The 25,785-nt window shown below is 38.9% G+C and overlaps 1 protein-coding gene across 5 annotated transcripts in view; it reads right to left on the bottom strand.

The window, feature by feature from the left end:
* Positions 1-4,717: 4,717 nt before the first annotated feature.
* Positions 4,718-25,785, bottom strand: part of VNN1 (vanin 1) — a 75,572-nt gene continuing 54,504 nt past the window's right edge. For 4 of the 5 annotated variants that reach the window (XM_040449163.1, XM_040449164.1, XM_040449166.1 and 1 more), the window contains exons 5-10: positions 19,711-19,903; positions 18,743-19,034; positions 17,939-18,300; positions 10,044-10,214; positions 8,780-8,958; positions 5,854-5,988 (exon numbers count right to left, since the gene is read on the bottom strand). In XM_040449163.1, coding sequence (XP_040305097.1) covers positions 5,973-5,988; positions 8,780-8,958; positions 10,044-10,214; positions 17,939-18,300; positions 18,743-19,034; positions 19,711-19,903 — 1,213 coding nt within the window. In that variant the 3' untranslated portion in view covers positions 5,854-5,972. Of the gene's footprint in view, positions 5,592-5,821; positions 5,989-8,779; positions 8,959-10,043; positions 10,215-17,938; positions 18,301-18,742; positions 19,035-19,710; positions 19,904-25,785 lie in introns of those variants that run through there. The other variant, XR_005782718.1, reaches the window with a different exon arrangement.

The raw sequence follows: 25,785 nt of genomic DNA, 5'->3' as shown, positions 1-25,785 counted from the left end.
AGAGAAAGAGGAAGAGAAGAGAAAAGGAGGGGGAAAAACTTACTGAACTTAGACCAGTCACTGGGCAAAAGGCATTACATGAAATCTCTCTGGTTTATTCCCAATACCCTCCAAATAGCTGGATAGGGAAAACTGAGATAATTACTACCTTAATGAAAATTTCAGGGGCGCCTGGGTGGCGCAGTCGGTTAAGCGTCCGACTTCAGCCAGGTCACGATCTCGCGGTCCGTGAGTTCGAGCCCCGCGTCGGGCTCTGGGCTGATGGCTCAGAGCCTGGAGCCTGTTTCCGATTCTGTGTCTCCCTCTCTCTCTGCCCCTCCCCCGTTCATGCTCTGTCTCTCTCTGTCCCAAAAATAAATAAACGTTGGAAAAAAAAATTTTTTTTAAAGAAAATTTCAGCTAACATCCATCTATGGATCGGTGGGTTGGGGATTCTTATTAATTACAAGCTAAGCAAGGTGATGTGATAACAAACTAAATAGTAGTATCAGAACATTTTCAAACTAGTATTTGCAATTGTCTTAATAACTAACATCATTGTAATATATTTTTATCAACAGTCTCTGAAGATAAAGCTCACATCTTTATTTCAGTTAAAATTAAATTATATATGTCCTTAAGGAATAATTTCAGTGTTTAGATTTTATTTTATTTTTTTGCCATAGTGCTTTCATAATCTACCTCTAGAACAACTACTTTCCTATAACTAGGTACACAGTGGCAGGCTTTTCAATCAATTTTTATTCATATTGCAACAGCAAATAAACCCTCAGTAATTGTCTTTGATAGAACAAGATGAAATTTTATCATAGACAGAAAGAAAAAAATCAGCTGGTTCACAATGAATTTCAGTTAAGTCAACACTGCAATCTGTTAAAAGAGTATTTTGTTTTACTAATATTTTCACAACTCACTTCAAAGTTTATCCAATCAACATGTCTACAAAGCACATTGCCCAAACATTAACTTTTTATTAGGTAATCTACCACCATACTGACAGGTGGGCCTTATTTGCCTTGGCAGGAGTTCAAAGTTTCTAGAAGGTATTGATAGCTGAATGGCTGCTAACACTGATAAGAGCTCTTGCCATATTTCTGTGGCTAGACCACCATATGCAACTAATTTCAAAATAGAAAGATTAAAAGAGCTCACTCTTCTGTTAACACATAGTCATTGATGCTTCTAAACTTACCTCTCAAGACTGAAAAGTTCCCACTCTTCATTTTGATAATCTTCTCCTAATTTTTCAAGGCAAATTCTTATTCTCCATGCCACGTCAACAAATATGACCAACTAAGTTCAATATTTGTTCCAGGAGATATATATGCTTTAATATTAATCGTGTACTTTCACCTTAGCTCTCATCCTGCATTCTGTCAAAGTCTGAGCTATTAAAGCTATGAGACTATGTAGAGTGTGGCATATCTTTCCTGTAAAGGTAAGGATGCAATTAAAACCTGGCTTTAATAATCACTAAGCAAAGGGGTGCCTGGGTGGCTTAGTTGGTTAAGCTTCCAACTCTTGATTTTGACTCAGGTCATGATCTCACAATTCGTGAATTTGAGCCCACATCAGGCTCTATGCTGACAGCATGGAACCTGCTTGGGATTCTCTCTCTCCCTCTCTCCTTGTCCCTCTCCTGCTCACTCTCTCTCTCTCTTTCTCTGTCTCTCAAAAGTAAGTAAACATTAAAAAATTTTTAAAAATATTCTTAAAAATATAATAATAATCCTATAATAATAATCCTAAGCAAACAATCACTAAGCAAATAATCAGTATCTAGCATTTCAATCAACAAGATTAACACTGAGTCTTTCAGAAAGCCACAGTCTAGTGTGTAAGAAACCATTAGTAACCTGTAATACTAGAAAAAGCATTGGACATAAAATTAAAAGATTCCCATTTGAGGATCTGATATCTGATACACCTAAGTAAGGAGCAGAAAACAACACTTTGCTCTCTAAGGTAAAAAATGGAAGAAGAAAAAAAAAAAAGTACCCACTTTGTGAAATAATAGAAAATGTATCTGAAAATGTTTTGTAAACTATGAAACACTATACGTAAGACATTAGTGATGTCTTTGCATACTCTGGGTAAGAAGACACAGGCGAAGTTGCCTTCAGATTAATGGAAAGGGCAAGTAAAGTTTGAAGGAAGTGGTCATCTTGACTTGCAATTGGCAGGCACATGGGGCTGTCAACCAAGTATGGGGTAGGAGGCAAGGATTATAGTCTCACTATACATTGGAAAATAAATGATAAATAGCAGTGCTGGTGACTCATGGCAGACATTTATTGGGTGGAAATAAATGGAAGTGGAAAAAGAACGTAAAATATATGCCTTTGAAGACTTTCATTAAATGATAGCTATTACTAGTGCTAACCAATATTTATGAATCCCTTCCCTTTCCTGGACACACAGGGAAATTATGCTTTCTGTGCATTTAAATTTGGCAAGTCCATAGGACTTGCTTTGGCCAAGAAAATACAAATGGGAATGACAAGTATCACTAGATGAAAGCATTTTTTTTTAATGTTTATTCATTTTTGAGAGAGAGAAAGAGCACACATAGCAGGGGAAGGGCAGAGTAGGGGGGACAGAAGATCTGAAGTGGGCTCCACACTGACAGCACAGAGCCCAATGTGGGGCTCAAACTCACAAAACACGAGATCATGACCTGAGCTGGGGTCAGATGCCCAACCAACTGAGCCACCCGTTCGCTCCTAGATGAAAGCATTTAAAAGACAGTGTGCAATTTCTCCATATTCTTCTGTCATGCTCCAGAAATTATGGGAGCATTGGTAATAAGGAAACAACACACAATGAAAAAGCCTGAGGTTCTGAGCTTTGACATAGAGGTTAGCTGCCCTGGAGTAGACTTTGAGTGAGAAATGAATTTTCATCTTATTTAGCCAGGAGATATTTGGTTTTCTTTGTTACTACGCCACAAGCTAGCCTATCCTGACTAATACACACGATAAAGAAAAAGTATAGCAGAGTGAAAGAAATTTGGTTTTGTAGTGTCTGTACTTAAAACACTAAACTTGTTGATTATGGCAGCATGCTACAGTATTACTCGTGGATATAGGTATTTTCCCCATCCAAGACTCGGTGATTACAAAAGCAAAATTAAGGTAATGCATTTGGAATACACTCAAGACATCCAGAATAGAGAATTGGAAGAATGTGGGGAATGCGAGGTTAATTTTCGAAGTAAGAGCCAAGTGATAGATTTCAGAGCAGCTTCTGACAATGATAATGACTTTCTAGTTGATTGTTGCCATATTCAGAACACGTCAATTGTTACTTTCCATTTGTTTTATATTTTTATAGATTAGTAGAAAAAAATCCTTGCTGATTCAAAAAGAAAAAAAAAACAGTTAATATGTTGATGTTCTTAAGACCCTTTTTCCTAGTAGTGTCATTTCATGAATTAATGATTCTGGAACTTATGCTGTTTATTCTATGTTACTTTTTTTTTTTAAGCTTTGTTTATTTTTGAGAGAGAGAGAGAGTGGGGGAGGAGCAGAGAGAGGGAGACACAGAATCCGAAGCAGGCTCCAGGCTCTGAGCTGTCAGCACAGAGCCCAATTCGGGGCTCGAACTCATGAACCACGTGATCATGACCTGAGCCGAAGTCGGACGCCCAACCGACTGAGCCACCCAGGCAACCCTATTCTATGTTACTTTTTAGTGTGCATTCTTTTATAAAGTAGACTTCTAAGAAGTGAATGTAAAAGTCACAGGTGTGTATCAGGAGAAGATGATGTCACCATAAATGAGTTAATCCAACCAATTTAAATTTTACCAAGAGCAGAAATCATTAAATTATTTAATCTTTAGCATAGAAAATAATTGTAGAAAGTCCTTTGGCACAATACTTTTCAGATGTAAATATTGGGAGTATATTTTGAAAGACATATTACATATATAGCAAAAAGAAAAGGAAACGGTCCTATGTTTTAAAATTATATAGAAATACATATAAATATAAATACATACTTATCGTAACAGCCAGCATCCCAATTGATCTGCAAAGATCCTTGTCTCTTGATATTCTTACCTTTGTGTGATTCTCTCCCACATTGTACCACTGTTGGTCTGTATGACAAATAGCGTATGGCAGAAGTGATGTCACTTCCAAAATTAGGCTATAAAAGACTGAAATATCCACACCCTTCTATATATAGATATAGATGATATAGATACACATGATATGGATATAGATAGATATAGATGATATAGATATCAATGATATAGATATAGATATAGATATAGATATAGATATAGATATAGATGTAGATGTAGATATAGATACAGATATAGATAGGTATATTTGTCTATCTCATCACTCACTCTTGGAGATGCCAGTTGCTTTTTTGTGAAAAATTTCAGGTAGCCCATGCATAAGGAAAAAGGCCACAGCCAGCTTCCAGCAAGGAGCTGAGGACCATCAACAACCATGTGAGTGATCTTAGCAGTGGAGTCTTCAGGCCCAGAGGAACTTAAGATGATTGTAACCCTGGGGACAGGTTTATTACAACGTTAAGAGAGACTTTAAGCCAGAAAACCCATTTAAGCCATTCCCAGATCCTGACTCCTAGAAACTGTGTCAGATAATAAATGTTTGCAGTTTTAAGCTGTTACGTTGCCAGTAATTTGCTGTGCTACAATGGATATGTGATATATTTGCCAAAATAGAATAGCAAAGAAGCCCTTAGCGTTTATCGAAGGCTTTAATATTTTAAACTTAACACCGTTACAACAATTTTCTTCTTTAAATTAAAATTGTATGAAATATTGAGGCTTGCCATGATGATTGTGGTCCCTAAATACATAGGGGGTTATTTTCTAATGGGCCCTTTTTAAAAGGTAGTTAATATCACCCAAAAGTATAAGGTGAATTTTACTCAAATATTATTGGATGGGATAGTATTTTTTTTTGAAAAGTATCTACCACAAAAATGTTTATTTCAAAATGATATATTACTGGTATGGATCATGCTCTCCTTTGCAGAAGGGCATGCTTCGTATAGTGTGGGGCTGATCTCGGGCTATGTGGATAGTCTACCGGTTGAGAGATGTTTTTGACTTCAACGATGTCCTTTGTTTCACTAAGTTGTATCAACAGATTCTTTTGTTACTAAAAAAGAATATTTAAGGACAGATCAAGTACATGATTTCATCCGTGCGACTTTCTGCTTTCCCAACATTCAGATGGTCTGATGGTTTCGGCACCAGTTCATCAGCAATGGTTCTCTGAGAGTATCTAGTTGAGTCTCATGGAACCAAGCTAGCTGGATCTACTTAACTAGGTAACCATTCTGTTTAAGCTTCAATTTATGGTAGAAATGGAGAGGAGAGGGGATTAGAATTTGTACTGGTTTTTTAGGGCTGCCATTATAAAGTACCACGGATTAATTTAAACCACAGGAATTTATTTTCTCAAGATTCTGGAGGCCAGAAATCCAAATCAAACTGTCAACAGGGTTGATTTCTTCTGAGGGCCTTTCTCCTTGGCTTGTAGATGGCCATCTTCCTTTGTGTCTTCACATAGTTTCACATAGTTTCCATAGTGTCTATGTCCTAACCTTCTCTTCTTCTTTTTTTTTTTTTTATTTATTTATTTTTGGGACAGAGAGAGACAGAGCATGAACGGGGGAGGGGCAGAGAGAGAGGGAGACACAGAATCGGAAACAGGCTCCAGGCTCCGAGCCATCAGCCCAGAGCCTGACGCGGGGCTCGAACTCACGGACCGCGAGATCGTGACCTGGCTGAAGTCGGACGCTTAACCGACTGCGCCACCCAGGCACCCCCTAACCTTCTCTTCTTATAAGAATACCAGTCATATTGGATTAGGGCCCACCCTAATGCCATCATTTTACCTCTTAAAAGACTTTATCTTCAAATGCAATCACATTCTGAGGTATGAAATTCAGACTTCAATACGTGAATTTGAGGGGGGACGTAATTCAGCCTATAGGAGACCTGAAATAGATTGTTTCGATAAAAAAACTAAAAGACCAAATAAGTAAAATCAATAGAACACTGAAGCAGAGCTGAATAACAGATATGTGTTATAATACAAGTAAGAATGAATTCATATTTATTATAAGTGACAAGGCTCAGAAGCTATATAAAAATTAATATAAGAATCAATAGCAACAAAACAATCGTGGAGAATTTCTCCATGGAGCCTGGGTGGGAATCACTGGGGACCAGCTTGGAAAAAGGCTACTACAGTGAGAGAGGAAGTGGTTACATCATCATCATGAAGTTGATAACAAATGATATCTTTAAATGAGGAAGTATCAAAAATTGCTCTCTGGACCATTCAGAGGAGATCAGGTGCGTTCAGGGTGGTATGGCCATAGACAGGACCATTCAAATTGATCAAGGTATAAAGAGATTAAGGAACATATATTTGAGCATTGGTCTTTTTTGGAATTGGGTTGTTTGTATGAAAAGAGTATTACAAATGTTTTACGCAAAAGAAATAAAAATCACAGTTAAAAAGCACATCAAAACTATCGTAAAATACGTATGCATGTGTTAAAGAAATGCACAGTGAAAAAGTAATCAGATCTGGGTATGGATGTTGTAAATACCATTTTTAAAAAAGTAAATTCATTGCCTGTAATGTTTAATCTTTTTTTTTTTCAACGTTTATTTATTATTTTTGGGACAGAGAGAGACACAGCATGAACGGGGGAGGGGCAGAGAGAGAGGGAGACACAGAATCGGAAACAGGCTCCAGGCTCTGAGCCATCAGCCCAGAGCCCGACGCGGGGCTCGAACCCACGGACCGCAAGATCGTGACCTGGCTGAAGTCGGACACTTAACCGACTGCGCCACCCAGGCGCCCCTGTAATGTTTAATCTTAAGAAAAATCATTCTAAGGCAAGCTGGTGAGTTTGCCGAAGTTAAAATACCAGATAGTGTATTCATATGAATGGTTCTTAGTTGATCTCCAGGAAAAATTTGAAAATAAAAACTAATGTGCTTTCTCCCAGGAATTTGAGAACATACCAAATCCATCAAAAGGCTTTGTGATGTGGTATCTTACAGTGAATGGATATCAACCATGTTTATAAAAATCATCTTATTTGGGGTATTAATCTACTTAGCACATTTGGCCATACGTTAATCAAGGTAATCTTTGCACATGTGTGCGTGATGGTATATAATACAAAGCAAATAAAGATATTCTATTTCTCTTTTTATGAAAGACACAGGCAAAATGCCCACTGAATTGCTTTAAAGGCTTTTAATACTAACATCTGTAGTTATTTAATACTTCAGAGCAGGAGTTAACAAACTTTTTTGTGGAAAGGGCCAAGCAGTAAATATTTGCAGCTTTTCTGGCCATAACTGGCCATAACTGGCCATAACAGCTTTTCTGTGTCAACTTTGTCACCATAGCATAAAAACAGTCATCAGCAGGGGCGCCTGGGTGGCTCAGTCGGTTAAGCGTCCGACTTTAGCTCAGGTCACCATCTCGCGGTCTGTGAGTTTGAGCCCCGCGTCAGGCTCTGGGCTGACGGCTCAGAACCTGGAGCCTGCTTCCGATTCATTCTGTGTCTCCCTCTCTCTCTGCCCCTCCCCCGTCCATGCTGTGTGTCTCTCTGTCTCAAAAATAAATAAACGTTAAAAAAAAAATTTTTTTTTATTAAAAAAAAAAACCAGTCATCAGCAATACTTAAACAAATGTGGCTGTGTTCAATAAAACTTTAGGTATTAAGACTAAAATTTGAACTTTAGATCGTTTTCATGTATCACAAAATATTCTTCTTCTTGGGTTTCTTCCTCTTTTTCAACCATTTAGAAACATAAAACCCTTTCTTAGCTAACAGCCTATGCGAAAATAGATTACAGGCCAGATTTGGTAAATGTCTTAGAGCCTCCTTATTACTATACTTATAGGCTGACAAGGTAGACAAAACACTAAAGAGACGCTAAAAACCACAAAAAACATGAAGGCCTTCTAACAAGTTCCTAGGTGGAAGCCCAGCTGCCTTCTAGAATACCTCATTGCTAGGTACCAAGCCAAAGCCAATTAGCTGATGTTGAATTCATTGAGAGACACGCTCTGAGAGACAGAGCATGAGTGGGGAAGGGGCAGAGAGAGAGAGGGAGCCACAGAATCTGAAGCAGGCTCCGGGCTCTGAGCTGTCAGCACAGAGCGCAATAACAGGGCTTAAACTCATGGACTTTGAGATCATGACCTGAGCTCAAGTCAGATGTTTAACCGACTAAGCCACCCAGGCACCCCGAATTCACTGATTTTCTAACTGAAATATGCAGGGTGACTGAACCATTGGAAAATGTTTGCACTTTAGACAATTAGAGTGATGTAATTTTAGCAGTCAATATATCGTGCATGGTTTTCCTGTGACAGCCATTCACAGTTGTGATAGTTAGCACACGTGCAGTCCTTTCCATGATCCAGTAACTGGTCTAAGGACTAGAAGTGTATTTTTTTTTCCCCACCAAAAATCCCTAAAATGTGGGTATAATTGTTATTCTCATTTTATGGATTTTACCTTTCAAAATTATGTCACTGTGTATCTGGCTTCTATTATCTGGTGTGTGTGTGTGTGTGTGTGTGTGTGTGTGTGTGTGTGCGTCTAAAAACAGAGAAATACATACGTATAAATAATTGTATTCACTTGTACAAAAGACCATGACCACTCTTATCAAAAGCCCAGATCCATGCTTCTGTTGTCACCCATCATTTTTTAAATCATGCAAAATAAAAAGGGAAATAGAACTATTTTACCAACTGAATGAGCACACAGTCAGTGCTATAACTACGAGCATTACTCCCGGTGCTTGTGCCCTGAGGTCTGATGAAGCCTTTAATATCCAGTCCTTCTCGTACAACCTCCCAAACAGAGTTACGGTCAAGACAGGTCCCGATGGCGGCTTCACGCTAAACAAGCGTCCATCACTTGACACCTAATTAAAGCACAGAGAAGTTAACCGGGTCTCCCTGCAAGTTCTACAACCCCACCACACGCTTTTAAAATTCAGGGCAACTGGATGAAGAAACAGTAAAAATAATAATGGCTACCTTCTGTCAGAAATTTTGAAATGGTGCAGATCACGGGAAAAATTGGAGGTGTGGAATTAGCATGGATTCATTTATTATTGAAATGGCTACAACCAATATCTTATAATTGACTTATTTGAGGAAGCATTCCATGAGGAAGCAAGCATAAAGCAGTGGGTTTGGGAAATCGAATGCTCTCAGACAAAATAGGCTCTTCCAAGTGGACAGAAGGGACTGACTGAGGGGGTTGAGCCGAGCCTCTGTCAACCCTGTCACTCGCTCACCACAGCCCCCCACCATGTTCATTGACCCAATGCCCCACAGTGGCTGTTCCTACAAGGAATACAGAGTAAGAGCAGAACCTGCAGGAAAGCCAGGGGAAGAATGTGGCTGGGCAGAGCTTATACAGTAAGGAACTACTTCCGGCCTTTAAAAAAAAAAAAAAAAACGTGTTTTGTTTCTTGACAATTTCAGCTACCATCAGATTCTCTCTCCTCAGCTTTTCCTTCCTTCTTTTTCCTCCTGTGATCACAGAAGGTCTTTACACAACAATGAAAGGAACTCCCTTTATTTTTGCTAGGCTATCACTGCTCTTGATGTGAAGGGGTTCCCTCTGGTGAGACTGGTCCTAAAACCCTTCTGGAGTCTTCTTCCTACTCAGGGGGATCCGAAACAGCCATCCCCCTCCCAGTAGTCTCCATAATATATATATGTATATATGTATACATAATATATATACATATATATTATGTACATAATATATATATGTATATACATATATATATTATTCTCAAGGACACTAATTACTATAGTAAGAATTTCCAGACAAAAAATTCAGCCTGCTCAGTGTGCCTCCTGATTCCTAAAAACAATTTTATCCTTTCCAAATGGAGATTTTTGTGATATTTGTAAACACTTGAGTCGGTTTCATACTCAAAAAGTGCTCCCTCTTACATGAAATGAATTGTCAATATTCAGCAAAGATTCTTACCTGAAATTCCCCAGGTGCAAGCTGACTGTCACTCAGCAACACCTCAGGGAAGACATATCGGGTTCCAAAAGTGCCACTGAGGGAAAACATTTCAAACCTGGTGGAAGCAGATTCAACCGCATCACCACAAGTGCGTAAGTTTGGTGTTTTACACTTCAGCAGAGTACAAATCTAGGAAAGTAAATGCAAACCAGTGAGTCCTAAGAAAGCCAACTGATGCACCCTTCTGACCTACAAATATTGCCTCTGCAATGCCTAGGCTCTTTTGTTTGATAAAATAATGTTATTTTTTCCATTCGATTAATTCAATTCATTGATGGATAGCTAATTCAACTAGTAATAAAAATAAATGACTTCAGACCCTAATGCTTTCTGCCATTCACGGTCAAACAGATTAAATCTCATGAAGAAACAATCAGACCCTTGGTCTATAGCGATGAACAACTATACCCTCATTGTTCTCAAGCTGGCAATGCTTTTAATCATTGACTTCCATTTTTTCCCCAAAAGGTTAAATCTAGTTTCATCTCTACGTTTTTGCCTATTTCCCGCAATAAAAGAAATTTAAAGTTGTAATGAACCCTAGAGTTGATCTAGAGGCAATCCCTGTGAATGGGAAAAGTCACACACTTTATATCTGAGCAAGAACTGAAATAGTTCTCACTATACTACACAGTTATATTCTACTCTACTACATAATAATGTAAATGTAATGTACATGTAAATGTAAATGTAAAATCTAAGTATAGGGATCATCTCACTATGCAGATGCAAAGTCCCCAAAAGGAAGATCCATATTCATTGAACCTGTACTGCATCTTCCAAACCTTATTTCAAGCCACCTTACCTCCTGCCTGACTAAAGCAGCAGCTTTAACTGGTCTCCCTGTTTCTACTTTTGAAGTCAGAGAGTAAGAGCTTTAGAGCAAGTATGTTAAGATGGGATACAAATAGCTTTCAGATAAAGGAACAATGAATACATGCGTCTGTTTTATTCCCTATATCTTACCTAAGCCAAACTTGGTTTGTTTGTTTAAGACATGAACCCATAAGGATAGGAAAACAGGAGGCTAGAGCATGGCTTAATGTTGGAAGTTGGGACGGTCGATGCAAAAGTAGTGACTGATTTCCCAAGCCTAAGGAAAGCCAAGTCCTAATCTGGCAATAAGAGAACCACGAATCAACCCTATCTACACGGCAGGATACTCAGAAGATTCCACCCCTGGGAGCACCAGGTACCTCAGGAACTGGTAAAGTTGTGGTGGCTAATGTAAGGAAAATTGGTAGGAATTTGTTAAGTATGCCTCAGATTCTGAGTCCCCCACCATGGATGGGCAACTCTCCTTCTTCTATTCCAGTAAAAGATGGGGCATTTATTCCCAGAGAGGGTAAGGCAGATGATTTTTAGTAGAGGTTTTGAAAAACCTGGTTGAAGGGGATTACATGAATGAAATTTTGTTGAGATCATCCCCCTCCACCATGGATGCATCCAGCAAGGTCATTGCTCCCACCTGGTTCTCTAGATGCTGTCAGCAATGAATTTACCCTTCAGAAATAAAATTACCAGATAAATACAGGACAGGAGCCCAATTTAAATTTGAAGTTTAAATATACTAATAGTATCAAAAATGGTTTTTAGTATGTAAGTATGTCTCAAATATTGAATGGGACAATCTTATATTTTTTAAATATTTGTTGTTTATCCAAACTTTGAATTTACTAGGGCACCCTGTATTTCAATTTGCTAAATTAGATAACATTATTCAGGAAGAGAATTAGAAGAATTTTAAAGACTGAGAAACCTGACCCATCCCAAGAGGAAGTCTCCAAATATACTTACTCCAAATATACTTACTTACTGTTTCCCCTAACAAAATGCCTGGTTAGATCACCCTACTTTGAAGTTTAAGTGGGCAAATATCACTCATGCTCGGCCCTTCACTTAGTTTTTGGTAAGGTTAAAGGGTTACTATATTTCTGAGGAAAGCTTCTAACATGAAAGAGAGAGCAGAACAGGTAGATAAAAGAAACTTCAGGGAAAAAGAGACTATTTAAAGAGAAGAAGCTTCAAGAAAAAATTTTCTGTAGGGCACCTGGGTGGCTCAGTCAGTTAAGTGTCTGAATCTTGATTTTGACTCAAGTTGCGATCTCACAGCTCTGGAGATTGAGCCCCTTTCAAACTCTGCACTGACAGTGCAGCACCCGCTTGGGATTCTCTCTCCCCCATCTCTCTGTGCCTCCCCCACTCACCCTTATTGTCTCTCTCTCTCTCTCTCTCTCAAAATAAATGAATAAACATTTCAAAGAAAGAAAAAAAAGTAAAAAAAATTCCTTACCAGTCTCAGAGAGATAAAATACTGGATCCACAAAACAACATCAACAGAAAAAAATTCATAAAGCAAAAAAATAGTTCTTGAAAAATAAAAACATGTCAACAAAAATAAATGACTCAATGTAAGGCTTGAAAGATCAAGAGGAGTAAATGAAAAAAAGAGAGAAAGAAAAAAGAAGAAAGAAAGAAAGAAAGAAAGAAAGAAAGAAAGAGCAGGAAAGAAAGAAAGGAAGAAAGAGAGAAAGAAAACAAAGAAAAGATACAAAAATATTAGAGGACAAACCCAAAAAACACATGATTCCAAAAATAGGAGTTCCAGAAGAGGAAACCATGGAGGGGAGGAAATTCTATAAGGTTTCTGGGGAAACAGTAGGAAGAGGGATACACATACAAAGCACCAGGAATCAAAATAACTCAAGAATTCTCAGTAGCAATACAATGACCTTGAATTTTATACTTAGGGAAATCCTCCAACAAATATGAAAGGAAAGGCATTTTGAGACTTGTAAGTTGAAAATATTTTATCACCCACTCAGAGTGATCTTCCAGGAACTTACACCACCAACAACAAAGGAGGTGGGTGGTACTGTGTAAGAAAATATAGTAAGAAATATATATTTGGTCTTTTTCTAGTGCCTGGCAAGAAGAGATCTAAAATCCTTGGAATTTCCTTGTGATGAGAGGTGAAATGTGAAAAGAGGGGCTTTTGTTACTAATAACAAGCCTCTTTCAACCATGACTGAGTTCATGTTAATGAGGAGATTTTTGGAGAGCCTTAAATAACCACAGGATGGAAACTGGTGACCAGGAAACCAACCACCTGGTTAGAGAGTTGGAATTTTCAGCGTCGCCATCCCCACCCCTATATCTGCGGAGGGAAGAGGAGCTGGAGGCTAAATTAAGCACCAATGGTCAATAACTTGAATCAATCATGTCCATGAAATTAAGCCTCCATGAAAATCCCTAAAGTATGGAGTTCAGAGAGAATCCAGGTTGGTGAACAAGAAGGCCGTATCTACATGATGGGAAGGTGGCATACCCCAAACTCCATGGGACAGAAACTCCTATGCTTGGGATACTCCCAGACCTTGCCGTATGTGTCTCTTCATCTGGCTGTTCATTTGTATTCTTTGAAATGTCCTCTGTAATAAATTGTCAGTAGTACATGAGGTACTTTCTTAGGTTCTATGAGCCATTCCAGAAAATTAGCAAGCCCAAGGCAGAGATCGCGGGAGCCCCTGATTTACAGTCAATCAGGTCAGAAGCATGGGTGACAACCTGGACTTGCGATTGGAGCCTCAAATGGGGAGGGGACCAGTCTTGTGGGACTGAGCCCTGAGTCTGTGGACTCCGCATTAGCTCCTGGTAGATGATGTCAGACGAGTAAATTTCAGAAGAAACAGTTAAAAGATTCAAAAGTGTTTGCCTTCAGAAAGAAGGACAAGATGGATTAGGGAAGAAACCGGTGTTTCACAAGATTTTAGTGCTGTCTTCTTAGGTGTGCCCATGCATTACTTTTATTAAAATGAAGAAAGAAGTGATAGAGGCAATCCAGGTGGTAGGAAGGGAGAGAACATCTGGCATATGACAAGGACTCAAGAAACAAAGGAGTTGACTCAGGACCTGCTTGCAATGCGGCCAGTGTTCACGTGAGCAAACCTGGTCGTATAGGTCTGACAGTTAAAAGTTTATGTTACTTTTTTTTAGCAGCAACAACAACAATAATAAAAGTTAACATTCATTGAGGACTTTTTATGTGTAGGCACGGTGCTGAATTCTTTACATTTATTTGTTAGTTTATATATTTACTTATTTTTAATGTTTATTTCTTTACTTTGATCGGGGGGGGGGCAGGGAGAGAGAGAGAGAGATTGAGCACGAGCAGGGGAGAGGTAGAGAGAAAGGAAGACAGTGCGGAGCCAGATGTGGGGCTCAAATTCACAAACTATGAAAGCATGACCTGAGCCAAAATGAAGAGTTAGACGCTTAACGGACTGAGCCACCCGGGTGTCACTGTTTACATTTATTTATGAAATCAAAGTTCCCCCAAATGCCATAAATAATAATAATAATAATTATTATTATTATTATTGTCATCATTCTTACTTCCCTCCTAGGATTAAGTTAGGTCCTCCAGTTGTATGGTTTAATTGTCCGTGGTACTTTCCTTTGGAAACATTTGTCCCAGCTAAAATCAACTAGTGATTTCCTTAGTTTTCTCTTCAATGGCTGTGTCCCCACCAGCATTAAGCTCTATGAAGACAGTGACAGTATCTGTCTTGCTCATCTTAATATCCTCAGGCTGTACCAAGTGCTTGCACACAGAAAGCATTACATAAATATTTGGTGAATGAAAATGAATCCACATGTTACAGATGAGGAACCAGGGATTTAAAGAGGTTGGCCCAGGGCCAGGTGGCCACTATACAGTTAAGAAGCGATTTACCCAGAATTTCTGACTCCAGAATCTATGTTCTCACCATGTCATATCCCTAATTTCTTACCCTGTTGGGAAATAGTTTCACATTCTAGAAGAGAGAGGCTGGTGATTTGGATGACTCTTACCTTGGTGGGAGGAAATGGAGAGGACAAAGGGTACAGAAAATAATCTCAGGAGGAAGATCTCCCAGGTTATATGGGGTAAAGGGAATGAACTTTTGTTTAGTTTATTCCTTCTTTATTAATTGATTTACTCAATGATTCTTTAAAATACATAGGCTGCTTCTCCCACTCTTCTATAACCACTGCTATAAATTTTTACCCAATCTTTTACCATCCTCTACTCTAGAAAATGCTACAAGCACCTTCTTTCCCTAAGTCCTTAAAATTCACTATAGAACATTTGGAAAATCTCCGTGGCAAGATGCAGAGTTATTGTACCCTTATTTCCTTTTTTTTTTTTTTTTTTTTTTTTTGTCTTCTCTTCTTAGTTAAGAACTAGATTTTGGTGTTATAGAGATTTTTCTGGCATTAGTTATCGTCACAGTTAGACTATGAAGGATTATGAATATAATCCAATACCCAAATCCCTCATTCTTAATTCCAAGACCAAACTTCTTTGAAAATAAAGGCTTTTGTAGCACATTGGACATTGAAACCTAACTTGAACTAACATAAGGCTATCCTGTTTTTAAGTTATTTAGGGTGCATAATCCCACGTTTTCCAGCAGACACATTAACACGTTTTATCTGGGGTGCTGCTCCAGACTCTGCTGGTGATGTCAGGTACCAGGGCTCCAGCTGAATGTCCCATAAATATTTTGAAACCAGAATATCCATAGCTGAACTGAGCATCTCTCCACTGCCAGCCTGCTCCCCTTCTAACATCCTGAAACATACATTCACCCAGCTACTCTTGTCGGAAACCTGGCATTCTAGCCCCTTCATTCTGCTTTCCTTTTCTGTATCCAATTAGCTACTAAGTTTAGACTTCTACATATTGCCAGAGTCCACACCCTGCTCTTACTCCTACTGACATAATCTTGATACAGGTTTTAATAGGGCTATTTTTAAAATCTAACCAGTCTTTGTGCCCTCGGTCCCCCCTCCACAGTGCTGCCACAGCGATCTAACTCAACAGCAGATCTGATCACATCATTCCCTGGCTGAACACCTTCCCACATAAGACTGGCACCCAGAAAATAAAGCCCAAACCTTAGGAATGACGGGTAAGATCCTGCCAAACGTGATCCTGCCTCTAAGCCCATCTTCCACCAATCCTTGCTTCTTACCTTATGCCTTAGTGACACTGACCCGTATACCCTACTTCTTGACATGTCCTCACCCTTGCTCACACTCTCCACTCCACCTAGAATTTCCTCCCACTCTTTTTCATCTGGAGAATAGTATGAGCATAAGCTCATACATCATGTCTCCAGAAACCTCCCTGAATCCCCAAATCAGGCTAGGTATAGCTCCTTAGTATTTCCTACAACAAAACATGCACTCTATGTTCTATCACATGCCGATTTGTACTGACATTACCTGGTCCTATGTCTTTCCCCCCTGCTAAATTCTTCAAGAGGAGGGTTTTGGCTTATTCGTCTTCATATCATTAGCACTGAATATATACACCTACTATGCAGTAGTCACTCAACAAGTGTCCAGGTAAAGATGCATTAAGACGGTGCTTATCATACAGCAAACAACATTTTGCACATTGGGTACAGTTCCAGCACTTATGCACAAGGATGTGCATCATTTCACATAATATGTCCTTAATAAAGCTGAGCGTAGGATGCCTGAGGTACCTAGCTCGGGTGGGGAGGTGGGCTTGGTGCTACAGGAAGTGTCAGGGCAGCCCTCGGGGTGAAGATAACACCCAAAAAGCACCATGAATGGTGAGGAGGTGGGGCCATCATAGATAAAGGAGACAACCTGTGCAAACATCCAGAGGTTCTGCAGATGCCGGCACATTGGGGATGAAGAAATGCCTCAACACGAGAGGAGCCCAGGGCACATGTGGGTAGAGGTGAGAGAAGAGAACAGAGAGTAGGAAGAGGTACATGTCAAGCATTTCTGAGTAGCTTTTTGGTGAGGAAGTTGATTTGCCAATGAGAAGACAGTGAGGCTTTTTAAGCAAGGCAGGGAAATAATCAGAAATGGCTTTTAGTAATTGGTATAATTAGAGTATGGGAAGTGGATGGGATGGAGCTGAAACTGTCAACAGGAAGCCCTGTTCAGATGTTGCACAGTCTGAGTGACATAGGATAGGAGCCAGATCAAGGAAGAGGAGAGCGGAATGAGAGGAACATGGAAGTTGCTTGTTGCAACTCACCATAGCTCTTCCTTTGATGTTGAAGGCTGCGAGATACCAAGTCTCTGCACCAGTAAACTACTCTACTGCATGTCTCAGAGGTCAACCCTAGATGTCTCCAGGACATACTTAGTGTCAAGTTCTTAAGTTAAAAAAAAAAAAGGGGGGGGGAGGGGGCTGGGTGGCTCAGTCAGTTGAGCGTCCGACTTCAGCTCAGGTCATGATCTCGCACTTCGTGAGTTTGAGCCCCGTGTTGGGCTCTGTGCTGACAGCCTAGAGCCTGGGGCCTGCTTCGGATTCTTTGCGTCTCTCTCTCTCTCTCTCTCACTCTCTCTGCCCCTCCCCACTCACGCTCTGTCTCTCCTGCTCTCGAAAATAAATATTGAAAAAAATTAAAAATAAAAATAAAAAGCTTTAGCGAACATATCAAGAAAATGGGTATGTTTGTTCAGGGAAGAACTATCAGAGGTTAATCATCCTTTAAAATCATCTGTAATTTGATTACTGTGTCATTTTAAATGCGGGTACTGTAAATAAATCTTCTGTCTTTTTCCAGCCAGTTTAAAATTGGACATCTAGGATTGCAAGTTTTGGCAAATAAGAATTCAGGATGCCCAACTAAGTTTGAATTTCAGGTAAATAACAAAATTTTTAGTGTGCATATATCGTCTAAAGTGGGCCCCATTTTTTTTTCTTGAAGTGGGACACACTTACAATGAAACAATTCATTGTTTATCTGAGAGTCAAATTCAACTGGGTGTCCTATATTTTGCCTGGTTAATGCCCCTGCCAGCAAAACAAGCATTACCTGTAGATAATAACTCCCTTCGACAATATGTAGTCCATCAAATGCCCCTAGGGCATAAACTTCATCTGGTTTCTTCTCAGACATCTTGTAGCTTAGATGGCAGCAGAGTTCTTTGTGACAAACTGTGTAATTTCCTGTGACTCTTGTCAGCTCCAAGAAGGTGAATTCATCAAAAAACGCAGTACTTTTAAATTCCTGATTTCCTGTGGAGAATGCTTTTATACTACTGGCATAAGAAGCCCAATTTACCACTCCAGGGTCGTATGAAGAAGAATTCAGTCGTGAGATGAGGAGTTTTCCCTCCTTTGTCTTCATGTCATAATGAAATGCTCTTGGAGAGTCAGGTGCATAGATGCCGCTTCCTGAAAGTGATGTTGGAAATGCATTTGAAATAGAGAAGTGAAAAAGGATTGCATGATTGCTACTGCTATTTTAAACTCACATTAACATTTAGTCTGGCTAAGCTAACTATTTCAGTAATTTCAGTAAAATATACTGACAGGGAAACAGGTGAGAGGAAATCCAACAGGGTTTGCTACTGAGAAGCCAATAAGAGAAACTTTCGGGTCAGAAGTGGTCAATCTTGAGGGGGAAAAAAAGTGTGCCTGTAAGTTGAATAGAACTAAATAAATCTACAAAACAATTTAGATTGAGATGGATTCTACGGTATGTCACCAGCCAGAGGTGCAAAAAATAAGAGTTGGAAAACATTATATTAAGGAGTACACATTAGCTAGAAAAAATCATTATTTTGCTTTTTTGGTTATGGCATAAAGTTTGTACATCTTAGAGATTATACATTACCTGTCATCCTCTTGTGGGGGTGGTGTATGTTGGCTGCAAGGAAGTTAACCCCCATGCCCACTGCCCAAGCCGAGTGGAATTCAATAGCTGATAAATGTGGCAAGACATTCATCCACGCTGTTGGGAAAACTATGGTATCCACATGGAAATCTTTCACCAGAGTAACAGCGGGATCATGGAAGAGTATATCGAAGCATGTGAAAATGCCAAATCTTCCAAAGATGGTGTCAAAAGTCACAACCTCAGGCTTCTTTGGTACGTTGAATTGATCCTCACCCATGAAAAGGTTGTACTGTAATAAAGAGAAGATGAAGTGGGTAAAAGTCTCTTTTCAGAAGTTGGCCTGGGTGTCAATGTGTCTGAAAAAGTGCAAGCCAGCATCTCTTAGTGCCAATTTCATCCATAACCACCGTCCTCACAGGGAAAAAGTGTTACAGAATCAGAGATTACTATGGCTGATAGGAGCCTTTGGTTCAATCTCTACATTTTAGAGATCTGTAGAAGGGAATCCTTATGTATTAAGACCCTATTGAATCTTACAAGACCTAAGAGTAAAATAGATAACTTCTATTTGCCAAGAACACCTAAATATTTTCTATAGACAAAATTGCTCCTTTCTTTTCAAAACCAAGTCTATCTGGTAGGTAGTTTTTTTGTTCTAGTGTTGACCCATTGCCAGGGCATGTCCTTAAAAAGACAAAGTCTAAAAGGCAACATTATATTTCAGTGCAGGTACCTCCTGCTGATTGTCACATACTTCCAAAGATACATTCCTGTGTTCCTAAATGCATAGAAAACCTCTTGAGCCTCTTTATAGGAGCTTACCACGCCTAATCATCGTTTTCTATGCTTTGTCTCTACTCTGCTTCTAAAGTATGCTTATTATAAACATTAATGTTTTTTCCCCTTTTTTCCCACTTTATTTTGTTAAACATTCAGTATCTGAACTGTGTGCAAATTAATTTTACCTTATGGTAGCGTGCCACCAGTTTTCCCTGAGAATCAAATACCACATCAGTGTTGTACTGGTAACGGCCATCAGGGGGACACTGAGGGTCACTGGCATTGCATGGCTTCTTGTCCCCAATATTTGCCACAACGTAGATAGAGTTGTGCTTGGCCAGGCAGCTGAGTCTTTCTTGCACTGGGGTGTGGCCAAACCTAATATGTGTTCATTGGAAGAGGAAAACAAAAATCAACCTTACCTCTTAATAAAATTCAGCGTTATATTGCCTGAAGCTATTATGTGACATACACAAAACTAAATTATAAATAACATAATAGAAGGGAAGGATTAAAACAAGAATAGACTTTGGAGGGAGTACACACTTGTGGGAATTTGGTTGTAGAAAACTGTTCTAGGATAAGATTCTAGGTCATGTATCTTTTTCTTCACAGCATTTATCATCATCTATAATCAGTATTCATTATGTGTTTATCTTATGATCTGTGTCATATCTCATAGATATTTTGGGCAAAGATATACATCTTCTGTTCACTAACCCTGGCAGAAAAGAAGCATTAAAAAAAATATATTTCAATTGAAATAAGAACAACTTGGAATTAAGAGAATTTTGGGAAGATGGCTGAGTACAAAGCACCAGGAATCCATCCTTCCACGTAAATGGTATTTGTGCTGGCAGAATCTAACTGAAATTTTGGAGTCTATTCCAAGGGTTGTGAGTCCCAGGGGGAAGGCTTGGCAGGTGCATAGATGCTGCTTCCTGAAAGCGATGTTGGAAATGGCATTTGAAATAGAAAAGTGAAAAGGGATTGCATGATTGCTATTGCTATTTTAAACTCACAGTAACATTTAGTCTGTCTAAGCTAACTACTTCAGTAATTTCACTAAATTTCACTAAATTTCAGTTAGTTTCAGTCAATTTCAGCTCTTATCATGGGTAGTGGCTACCCATGCTCTACCCCACCCCAAGCCCCATGGTAGGCAGCCATGCAAGTGTTCATGCAATACTGTGTAGGTAGTTTATGGGATCAGGTTAGACAATAGAAACCCTGTCCTCTAAATATCAGGAAACTGTATTCTGATCACTGATAGCTGCTTCTTATCCTGGAGGTGCAGACACAGGGACAGGTAGCCATTGTTGCATCTCCACCACTATAAAGTTGTCAGTCCTTCCCCCACTAACTGAAATAATTTCTAGAGGATTTAAAAAGCCAGAGTCTTCTTCTCTCCCCCTTCTTTAATTTTGCTTTTTTTTCCTTTCTTTTGGGAATCATACATTGAAGGACTAGGATATACAAAAGCAATCATATATATAGGAGATTGTAGAAAGTCGCCACATATGCTCAGGGTAAAATAAAGGCTAAGACAAGGCTTCAAAAGATTTTATACCTCAAGCTTATGCCTAGCACAGAAACACCTACAGCAATCAAGACAGACAAACAAGCAAAAGGCAGTAAACCCTGGGGAAGGGGGAAAATTTCATTTCCAGAATTATCACATTTTAAGATTCAAATACCAACTTGTCAACAAAAAAATCATAAGGTATACAAATAAAGAGGAAAGGGTGTCCCCATTCCAAGGAAAATAAGAATAAACCTACAGAAACTACCCTTGAGTACGACCAGATGGCAAACTTCCTGGACAAAGACAAAAGCAACGGTTTTAAAGATGCTCAAAGAACTAAAAGCAAATGCAGAGGAAGTCAAGAAAATGATGTGTGAACAAAAAGGAAATATCAATAAAAAAGATGGAAAACCTAAAATAAACCAAAAAGAAATTCCGGAGCTGAAAATTACAGTGTTTAAAATTAAAAAAAAAATTACTAAAGGGATTCAGAGATGGATTTGAGTTGGCAGAAGAAAGAATCAATAAACTTAAAGGTAATGCAAATTGAAATGATCGAGTTGAAAGAATGGAAAGAGAAAAAGACTGATGTGAACAAGGCCTAAGGGAGCTGTAGGACACCACCAAGTGGACGAATATACACATTCTAGGAGTTCAAGAAGAGTGAGATAAGGGAACAGAGAGATTATTTGAAGAAATAATGTCCAAAATCTTTCCAAATTTTAATAAAGGCATGACTATAAAGATCCAAGAAGTTAAATGATCTCCAAGAAGGATGAACTCAAAGACACCCATAGCAACACACATTCTAATCAAATTATCAAAAGCCAAAGACAAAATAAGAATGTTGAAGGCCACAAGAGATAAGTGATTGATACCATACAACCAATCCTCAGTAAGATTATCACAGTTTTTAATCAGACACTTTAGGGGCGCCTGGGTGGCGCAGTCGGTTAAGCGTCCGACTTCAGCTCAGGTCACGATCTCGTGGTCCGTGAGTTCGAGCCCCGCGTCGGGCTCTGGGCTGATGGCTCAGAGCCTGGAGCCTGTTTCCGATTCTGTGTCTCCCTCTCTCTCTGCCCCTCCCCCGTTCATGCTCTGTCTCTCTGTCTGAAAAATAAATAAAACGTTAAAAAAAAAAATTTTTTTTAATCAGTCACTTTAGAGGCCAGAAAGCAGGGGGCCAATATATTTAAAGCACTGAAAGAAAAAACTTTCAACTAAAAATCCTATATTCAGCAACACTGTCCTTCAAATGTGAGGGGGAAATTAAGATATTCTATGCTAATATCTGACATAATTGACTTTAAATTAAAAAAAAAAGATTTTAAGAGACAGAGAAGAGCATTGTATATTAATATTCACAATACAACAGAGAACTCTTAAAATTCAACAACAAAAACCCTGATTTAAAAATGGGCAAAAGACTGGAATAAACTTTTCTCAAAAAAAAAAAAAGGCCATAAAAATGGCCAATATTACTGGTAGGTCTGTTCTTTTTTTGATAAAAACCCTCAAGAAAGTAGGGATAGAAGGACCATACCTCAAGATCTTAAAACCATATATGAAAGACCCACAGCTAATATCATCTTCAATGAGGAAAAATTGAGAGCTTTCCCCTTAACATCCGGAACACGACAGGGATGTCCGCTCTCACTACTGTTATTCAACATAGTGTTGGAAGTCCTGGCCTCAGCAATCAGACAACACAAAGGAATAAAAGGCATCCAAATTGGCAAAGAGGAAGTCAGACTTTTACTCTTTGCAGCCAACATGATACTCTACCTGAAAAACCCAGAAGATTCCACCAAAAAACTGCTAGAACTGATCCATGAATTCAGCAAAGTCACAGGACATAAAATCAACGCACAGAAATCAGTTGCATTCCTATACACCAGTAATGAAGCAACAGAAAGAGAAATCAAGGATTCGATCCCATTTACAATTGCACCAAAGCCATAAAATACCTAGGAATAAACCTAACCAAAGAGGTGAAAAATCTATACACTGAGAACTATAGAAACTTTATGAAAGAACTTGAAGAAGACACGCACACAAAAAGGAAAAATATTCCGTGCTCAAGGATTGGAAGAACAAATATTGTTAAAGTGTTGATACTACCCAAAGCAACATATATATTCAATGCAATCCTATCAAAATAACACCAGCATTCATCACAGAGCTAGAACAAACAATCTTAAAATTTGTATGGAACCAGAAAAGACCCTGTATAGCCAAAGCAATCCTGAAAAAGAAAACCAAAGATGGAGGCATCACAATCCTGGACTTCAAGCTGTATTCCAAAGCTGTAATCATCAAGACAGTATGGTACTGGAACAAAAACAGATACATAGATCAATGGAACATAATAGAGAACCCAGAAATGGACCCACAAACGTATGGCCAGCTAATCTTTGACAAAGCAGGAAAGAACAGTCAATGGAATATAGACGGTCCCTTCAGTAAATGTTACTGGGAAAACTGGATAGAGACATGCAGAAGAATGAACCTGGGCCACTTTCTTACACCATACACAAAAATAAACTCAAAATGGATGAAAGACCTAAACTTGAAACAGGAAGCCATCAAAATCCTAGAGGAGAAAGCAGGCAAAAACCTCTGACCTCAGCCGCAGCAACTTCTTACACAACATGTCTCCAGAGGCAAGAGAAACAAAAGCAAACATGAACTATTGGGACCTCATCAAGATAAAAAGCTTCTGCACCTTGAAGGAAACAATCAACAAAACTAAAAGGCAACCAATGGAATGGGAGAAGATATTTGCAAATGACATATCAGATAAAGCATTAGTATCCAAAATCTATAAAGAACTTATCAAACTCAACACCCAAAAACAAACAGTCCAATGAAGAAATGGGCAAAAGATGTGAATAGACACTTTTCCAAAGAAGCCATCCAGATGGCTAACAGACACATGAAAATATGCTCAACATCACTCATCATTAGGGACATACAAATTAAAACCTCACATCTGTCAGAATGACTAAAATTAACAATGCAGGCAACTACAATGTTGGTGAGGATGTGGAGAAAGAGGATCTCTTTTGCACTGCTGATGGTGCAGCCACTCTCAAAAACAGTGTGGAGATTCCTCAAAAAATTAAAACTAGAACTACCCTACGATCCAGCAATTGCACTACTAGGTATTTATCCAAGGGATACAGGTGTGTGTTTCGAAGGGGCACATGCACCCCAATGTTTATAGCAACACTATCGACAATAGCTGAAGTATGGAAAGTGCCCAAATGTCCATTGACTGACGAGTGGATAAAGAAGATGTGGTATATACAATGGAGTATTACTTGGCAATCAAAAAGAATGAAATCTTGCCATTTGCAACTACATGGATGGAACCAGAGGGTTTTATGCTAAGTGAAATTAGTCAGAGAAAGACAAATATCATATGAGTTCACTCAGATGTGGAGTTTAAGAAACAAAACAGATGAACATAAGAGAAGGGAAACAAAAATAATATAACAACAGAGAGGGAGACAAACCATAAGAGACTCTTATATACAGAGAACAAACTGACGGTTGCTGGCAGGGTGTTGGGTAGGGGGTTAAATGGGCTAAATGGGTAAGGGACATTAAGGAAGACACTTGGGATGGGCACTGGGTGTTACACATAGAGGGTGGATCACTGGAATCTACTCCTAAAATCATTATTGCACTATATGCTAACTAACTTGGATGTAAATTAAACAATCAATCAATCAATAAAAAAATTTTTTAAGGAATAAAAAAAGGATGTTATATTTTGTCAAAAGCTTTTTTCCGCATCTATTGAGAGGATCATGTGGTTCTTATCCTTTCTTTTATTAATGTGATGTATCACATTGATTGATTTGCAGATATTGAACCAGCCCTTCATCCCATAAATAAATCCCACTGGATCGTGGTGAATAATTCTTTTAGTGTATTGTTTGATGTGGTTTGCTAGGACCTTATTGAGAATTTTTGCATACGTGTTCATGCAAAAATGTTGGTGGGGTCTTTGTCTGGTTTTGGAATCAAGGTAATGCTGGCCTTGTAGAAACAGTTTGGAAGTTTTCCTTCTGTTTCTATTTTTTGGGACAGCTTCAAAAGAATAGGTGTTAACTCTTTAGATGTTTGATAGAATTCCCCTGGAAAGCCTTCCGGCTCTGGACTCGTTTCTTGGGAGATTTTTGATTACCGATTCACTTTCTTTACTGGTTATGGATCTGTTCAAATTTTCTATTTTTCCCTGTTTCAGTTTGGCAGTTTATGTTTCTAGGAATTTGTCCATTTCTTCCAGATTGTCCAATTTGTTGGCATATAATTGTTCATGATATTCTATTATTGTTTGCATTCCTGTGGTGTTGGTTGTGATCTCTCCTCTTTCATTCATGATTTTTAAAAAATTTTTAATGTTTATTTACTTTTGAGAGAGAGAGACAGAGCACAAGCAGAGAAGAGGCAGAGAGAGAGGGAGTCACAGAATCTGAAGCAGGCTCCAGGCTCTGAGCTGTCAGCACGGAGCCCGATGCGAGGCTTGAACTCACAAGCCATGAGATCATGACCTGAGCTGAAGTTGGACGCTTAACTGAGTGAGACACCCAGGCACCCACATTTGTGATTTTATGAATTTGGGTCCTTTCCTTTTTCTTTTTGATCAATCTGGCTAGGGGGTTGTCAATTTATTAATTCTTTCTAATAATCAGCTCCTGGTTTCATTGATCTGTTCTACTGTTGT

This window comes from Herpailurus yagouaroundi, unplaced genomic scaffold (genome assembly GCF_014898765.1).
Source record: "Herpailurus yagouaroundi ecotype Mexico unplaced genomic scaffold, PumYag 198, whole genome shotgun sequence".
Taxonomy (NCBI): domain Eukaryota; kingdom Metazoa; phylum Chordata; class Mammalia; order Carnivora; family Felidae; genus Herpailurus; species Herpailurus yagouaroundi.
This window is presented reverse-complemented; position numbering and strand designations above follow the sequence as displayed.